Genomic DNA, 7,331 nt, shown 5'->3' with positions numbered 1-7,331 from the left:
CTACTATACCGCTTTAACTGCTTTTACTGTTCGTCGATGTTTTACTGAAATCTTATTGCGCATTGTGGTTTTGTATTTCGTCAGGCTAATTTTAGCATTTTCCGTATCGCTGACGGGTCATTGTTGAATTTTCTCCGCCGAAGCTTTGTGAATTTGCTACAAGCTAAGGTAAGCCTTATTTTGAAGGACCGTTGATGGAACACTCTTTTTCGTGCCAAAAACATTAAAGTCCAGTAATTTTATATTACGATTTTTAATATTTGTCACTTCATCTAGTTTTGTAATTTTGGCGAAATAATTTCATTGACTCTATTATGCGACTTAATTCAAAATTGACTAGTGTGTAGTTTGTAAAAATGTGAAGTAAAATCAATGTGGTATTTGTTGCGATGGCTGCGGTCCTCCGTATCATGTAAAATGCATTGATCTTTCAATAATGGAATCTGACAAACTTGCTGAATCCGACACTGAATGGTAGTTTATCCGTGCTCTTTACCAATTTATAGCGACTTATCTTTTGATGAGGTTTCAGCATATACGATTGTATTGACTTAGATACATCAAATATAAATAATTCGGTTTTTGATCAACTGAAAAGAAATGGTTACTGTTCATTCATCTCAACATTAGGAGCATTGTACCAAAAATTGACAAATTGAGACATTAGTAAGCTAACGCAACCAGCTGTTATTGGAATCACTGAAACATGGCTAGATGATTCCATAAACGATTCAGAAATTATGGTAGAGAATTCTATTGAACGAAACGACAGAAACCGGAAAGGTGATTCTGTTCATCCGAATGATTTATCTCACTCGGTCAGAAATGAAATCGTCAGTGATGACTCTTTTCAAGATTAAGCAGTATATCAATTTTTTTTTCTTGGTTTATGTGATTGTAAATAATATTTGTTTATATTATATATTGTTTGTTTGTTGGAGCCACAATAGGAATAAGTTGATATGTTAACTTTACATGCTACTTTTTTGTCTAACCTGAACATTTCTATTTGTTATATGATTTAATATATCTCATACTTTTTTATTTACATATATACATATATATATATAAATATATATATTTATATATATTTATATATGTATATATGTATATAATGAATAAATGTAGTTGGCAATACTAGCAACGTACTGTGCTCGATACACGTGATAATTTCCAATCTGCAGACAGTACTGTTTCGATCTTGTTAGATCTCATACAGTGCTCAAATTTATGTTAGAAATCGTATCAACGAAAGTTCCTTATTATTGTTGTATGAAGAAAAAAAAGAGGTCTGGTGGCAATCTCTCGCTATCTCGGTGAGATAGCGTCGTAATAGGTATGATACACACTCATCCGAAACATTTTAAACTACAAAGCAGACCCGTGCCGCAGGATTTTCGATGGGCAGCGAAGTGGACCTCAGGCTGGGTGAGCCAAGGACTGCCACGGGTTTGGGGCAAAGCATTTTGAGCGCCTTATAAATGAATTTCTGTTCTATTAATTTTTTTTTTATTTTGGTGTTGTTAGGGACCTAAAGTTTTAACTTTTTGTATCCCTGACATCTGTAGGCAACAGATAACATTTAATTGTTCATAATGGATTCATCTGCGATCACTGAAGCTGATAACTTCCAACAAATTTCGTAATACAGTTATTAAAAATTACCGGCTTGAAGGAGTCGGGTTGGTAAAATCTGTTCAGAATACGGGCTTTTTCTGTCCAGAATACGGGCCCGTATTCTGGACAGATTTCGCTACACCTACTGGCTTGAAGAGCTGGCAAATAATATGCAATGCATACTATAGCTAGTAACTGCAGCATTTAAGAACGTTTTTACTGAATTAAGAGGTTTTACTGAATTTGGTGGTCGAGTAGGGAGTTTGTTCCGAAGCCCCGGACGCTCTGACAAAGTTGCATTTCGAGAACCTTATATAATAGGATTTCTGAAACCCATAATTTGTGAATATTCTTTTTTTTTTTCATTCATTTGGGTGTTGTAGGGACCTTAAAAAATAACATTTTTATGTTCTTTATCTGAAAGGTCTACAAATTAAATTGTTCATAATGGATCAATCTGCAATCGCTGTAGCTGATAATTTCAAACTAATTTCGTACAAATTTAAAAGTTATTAAAAATCAAAGGTTTGAAGAGCTGCAGGAAAAAATGCTGCATTTCACGATAATTAAGAAAAATTTTTGTGAAATTATAGGTTTTAAAAAGTGGACTTTCTGAAATTTGAGTGTCTAAGGACAGGGGCCTGGAGAAGGGGTTTGGGGAAAATCCCCCTGAAGTTTCGACAAAGTAGCATTTGGAGGTCCTTATATAACTGATTTCTCAAATCCACTTGTGAATATTCAATTTAAATTTTCAATAATTTGTGTTTTTAGGGACCTAAAGAAGTACCGTACCATTTTAATATATGTCCTATACATCTGTAGGTCTACAGATATATTGTTCATATCAATTTGTAATCACCGGAGCTGATCATCAAAACAGATTTCACACTACGGTTATTAAAAATCAACGGTTAGAAGAGCTGGAAATATAAAATAAATACAATGCATACTAGGCCTAGCATTTAGGAATAATTAGGAACAATTTTGTGAAATAATAGGTTGAAAAAAGTGGACCTTTGGAATTTGGGGTGGGGTGCGTCCGCACCCTCTGCAACCCTAAAGGCCTGCAAGACGGGATCTTCAAAAATAGTTTTACAAGTAATGCAAAAACCGTCTTGTGATAATTCTATTATATATTATTGATAATATGAAAATCGTGAAATTATCTGCTATAAGAATATTACCGGTATGTATTTCGCTATTTCTAACTCATGTTAGTACTCACCATTGGTCAACATAAACACAGCACCAGCAAATATGATAACACCCAGCGCAAAGAATTTTGCCATCATTAGGAAGTTGACAACAGCTTTTGCAGCACGGACACTGACAGCGTTGATGTACGCACAAAACGCTATAAAGGTTGATTTGAATATTGTTATCATATTTGGCAAATAATTTAAGTAACAAATTATTCTTATTTGAAATATATAATCTTTTACATTTTATGATTTCCTAAATTACTATAATGAACACAAACTGTATGTATATACTTGAGTGGTTTTACCACTCTTATTCTACTAGAGCAATGTAAACGCGTAGTTCTAGACACATACGTATTTCGTAACGTTCACTTGAATCCATATCTTTCTAGAATTAGACCAGAAATAGCAACATCGTACATTTTATATAACAACCACGGCTCAATATAACATAAAACATAAATCATCATCACTATCATTATCTTCGTCGTTACCATTATATCGTCTTTATCTTCGTTATTTATAATTAAATAATAAAATCGTTTACAGTATTGGCTTTTCCCAGCAGCAGCTGGAAAAGGACTTTTCGTTCCGAAAAGACCTGTTTCATTTATTTATTTTTCTTTTCAAAATGCTTTTTAACACACTTTACTTTCTATTTGTCATTTGAATTGCTTAAAGAAAAAAGTGGGAAGGGATTAAAAAAAAGGAAGAAAGCGAAAAAGAAATGAAAGTAGAAGAAAAGAAATAAAAAATTATTATTATTGTTGGTCACTTGATTTTTTTTTTTCTGTAAGTTACAAAAGTTGTCATTCTTGAAATGACAAGGGCCTTTTCTTAGGTATGTTAAAAATTTAAGGTATAAACATTTAAAAACAATTTGAAAATGTTTTAATGAAAAATAGGCTTACCTATTTCTGGAATAAAGTTATGTGATATTATTATATTATAGAAATTGGTGTCCGTTAAAATGCTAATACCTAGATTCTTATAATCATTTTGTTTAATTCATTCATAAATACTGTGCTCCGTCAACTTTCAAAAGTATTTGTGAATAATTACAACAACAGTCGCAAGATATGTTACAATTTATATGTGTATATATTTTGTATAATTCTCAATTGTCTAAACGCAATAATGTTCAATGTCAAATTCTTACTTGAAGATGTTTTTACGTTATGCATGGGCGGATTTAGGGGGGGGGGGAGCCTTCGACGCGCACCCCCTCCCCCTTATATCACAAAAAATATTACCCCTTTAGTAGACTTTACTCTTTTAATAAAGTACAGATTTTGTGTAGACAATTAACATTTGACACTTTTGACGTGTAAGTTTTGCTTCCTTATTGTTTTCAAGTACAGTACCATGGTTTAATCATATTGTGTAATTTAAAAGATATACCGTACTGTATGAAATTGTATAATCCTGTTGTCTCTAATTGACATGAAACAGTGGCTGGCGTAACGGGGGGGGGGGGGGGCGGACTTCCCCCCCCCCCAACTGACGGTTTTTACCGGGCTGAACTAGCCGTCGTATCGGGCTGGATAATAAGAGAAAATAAAGAGGGGAGAAGGAGGGAAAGAAGAGGAAGAAAAAAGGAAAGGAAAAAGGAAAAGGGGAGAGAAGAATAAAGACAAGAATAAAAAAGAAGATATCATAATGACCAGACAACACGCTGCAACCTCTTCTTCACTTAACTCCTTTGATCTAAGCTGCCAGATGGCGTAGGCTAACCACCGGGGGAACAAGGGGAAAATATCTATCTTTTGAAAATCTTTCCCACCCCTTTATAAATGCCCTTTTCATCCCCTGAAAGTGCCTAAAAATCTCAAATTTCTTGTCAGAGTAGGCCAATTTCCTCTAAAAATTGCACATTTTAGATATTTTGGATCAATTCCGACGAAATTAGAATTAAAAACACCGGGGGAAAGGGGAAAATATCCATCTTTGGAAAATCTTTCCCCACCCCTTGATAAATGCCCTTTTCATCCTCTGAAAGTGCCTAAAATCCTCAAATTTCGCGCGCTTCGCGCGCATTTCTTGTCAGAGTAGGCCAATTTCCTCTAAAAATTGTACATTTTAGTGATTTGGGATCAATTCCGACGAAATTTGAATGAAAAACAAAAAGACTTTTTGCGCGATTCGCGAGCATTTACTAGGGCTTTTTTTAGGGTTATCCTTTTAAGTTATTTAAACACATAATATCTGTAGTCCCAAACTCAAGAAAGAAAAATTTAAGATAGATCGTTTTAAGCTAAAAGAAGGGCCTCAATGTGTATTGATAATGAAAGAATATGTTTGTAATAAATAAAACCATGATGAAAATGCTTATATTTAGTTTCAAACACACGTGTGTGGCCTATAATATAAATAAGATAAGCCCTATGTCGTATTGTTTTTTATATGGGGAGGGGGTGTGGGGTGTGTATGATCGGGTAAATTATTACCTTCCCCCCCTCCTGACCCAATACCCATACGCGCCTGACATGAAACAAAGTAGGCCTACCTAAACCTAGGGCCTAGGCCTATTTCCAGTGGCGGATTTGGGTGGGGGATGGTGTGGCGCACACTTCCCCCCCCCCTCTATTTTTTTGCAAAGAAAAAATTACACCCACAGTGTTTAAGTCTTCTTTTCCTACCAAAACACCCTAGGAGAGTGCTATTCATAAATCCACTTTGTGAGAAATAGAACACTTGTAATTTACTCAGTGTTAATATACAGTAGCGGATTTTGTTGTTTGACGACTTTTTTAACGGTTTTTGGATATTAGTTTTCCTTTTTGGTGATTTTGTGATTTTTATGTTCAATGTTGCTGAGAAACTTCATCATGTTTTCAAGTGAAATTTCTCTTTTGAAATGGTGTACATTTATGAGCCTTTGTATGTTGTCAAAGATTATGTTGTGAGTAGATGAATTATTACTAATTTAATGACACATGTCATAGTTGCATTTTGCAGGTACCCTGTATATTAAAATTTCTTTTAAATACACCATTTTTTTTATTTATTTGTTACTGAAAACTACCATGCTAGATAGTAAAAATCGACTCAATACAACCTCATATTCCTCAAATGTGCTGGGTTTCAAGGGGGTTTCGCCCCCTTGGACCCCACCAGGGGCCCCCTGGCCACCAGCCTAAGCCTGCTTGCTTCGCTCGCAGATTACACCCCCCACTTTTTTTTTCTGGCGGGCTGCATCCGCCCATGCCCTCGGTGCTACGTATCTTGGCTGGTCGTCCATCTTTACTTTGGCGCCCCCCTTATGCTAAGTCCTGTATCCGCCCCTGTTATGTGCCAATGCATGATAATCTTATCTTCAGACCTTTCATTTCCTCTATAAATCCACCGTGTGCCTAATAATCAGTAGCGTATCTAGCAGTCTTAAATGGTGAAAGGAGACGGGGCCTCGATGATTAGATGAGGGCACATAGCTCGCAAAAAAGAAGATTTGAGGTTAATTTTAACTACTTGCCACTACTTTATGGGAAGACTGATCGGAGCGAGTATTTGTTGGTGGCGTGCGCCTCCCACCGCACCCCTTAACGCTAATGCTAATTATTTGATTGTGATCAGTGATAGTGCCAGAGGGGGCTGGGTGACTGTATCGCGCCCCGCACCCCCCCCCCCCAGTCGGGGAAGACGAGTAAATTTTGTCGGGGAATAAACAAATAAAAAAAATAATATTATTTTACCGGTATGTAATGTTCTTTTAGCCACATATTGTTTTCATTAAACTATTTGTGTTATTATTATTATTATTATTATTATTATTATTATTATTATTATTATTATTATTATTATTATTATTATTCTGTTATTATTATTATTATTATTATTATTATTATTATTATTATTATTATTATTATTATTATTATTATTCTGTTATCACAAATGCTCGTTTGGATAGCCTAATGATGCTTGCCATAAATCGTGATAGGTGAAGTAACCTCGACCTTGACAGCTGGTTGACAGATTTCATGCAAAATTTCCAAAATGTAGAATTTCACATTTTCAAGAATGAATCAGATGCTTACATTGCATCTTTTTGTTTTTTGCTTTATTCAAAATGTTTTGGTTTTGGAAGCTGATTTCGACATTAAAAGAACTAGCAAAATGATTTTTTGTTTTAGAGAGGATTTTTGATATGCCATTAATAATAGAATCAACCTTAAAATCGTTTTTTGGCCTTTTTTTAATAAGTTATAGGCAATTATATACGATTTTACTATGACGTCACTGGCGAAAGAGTAACAAAAGATCGTGTAAATAGCGCCGCGTAGGGTATCCGCTGCGTACGATCTTTGCGTGTACGCTGTAACCATGGCTGTAAATTGTGATTGTTACAGCATGCACGCAATGATCGTACGCGGCGGATATCCTACGCGATGGATACCCTACGTGGCACTATTTACACGGTCTTTTGTTACTTTTTCGCCAGTGACGTCATGGTAAAATCTTATATAATCGTCTATAACTTCATAAAAAAATAGCCAAAGAACGATTTTAAGGTTG

General features: G+C 35.1%; 1 protein-coding gene across 6 annotated transcripts in view; it reads right to left on the bottom strand.

The window, feature by feature from the left end:
• LOC117103418 (large neutral amino acids transporter small subunit 2-like) overlaps window positions 1-7,331 on the bottom strand; it is a 31,412-nt gene that overhangs the window by 22,605 nt on the left and 1,476 nt on the right. For 5 of the 6 annotated variants that reach the window (XM_033243955.1, XM_033243956.1, XM_033243957.1 and 2 more), the window contains exon 2: window positions 2,843-2,971. The exons of the other annotated variant lie outside the window; for it this stretch is intronic. In XM_033243955.1, coding sequence (XP_033099846.1) covers window positions 2,843-2,971 — 129 coding nt within the window. The remainder of the gene's footprint in view (window positions 1-2,842; window positions 2,972-7,331) is intronic. 6 annotated transcript variants of the gene reach the window in all.

Source organism: Anneissia japonica, unplaced genomic scaffold, assembly GCF_011630105.1.
Source record: "Anneissia japonica isolate Jap-2015-1 unplaced genomic scaffold, ASM1163010v1 scaffold2473_len53019_cov129, whole genome shotgun sequence".
Taxonomy (NCBI): Eukaryota; Metazoa; Echinodermata; class Crinoidea; order Comatulida; family Comatulidae; genus Anneissia; species Anneissia japonica.
This window is presented reverse-complemented; position numbering and strand designations above follow the sequence as displayed.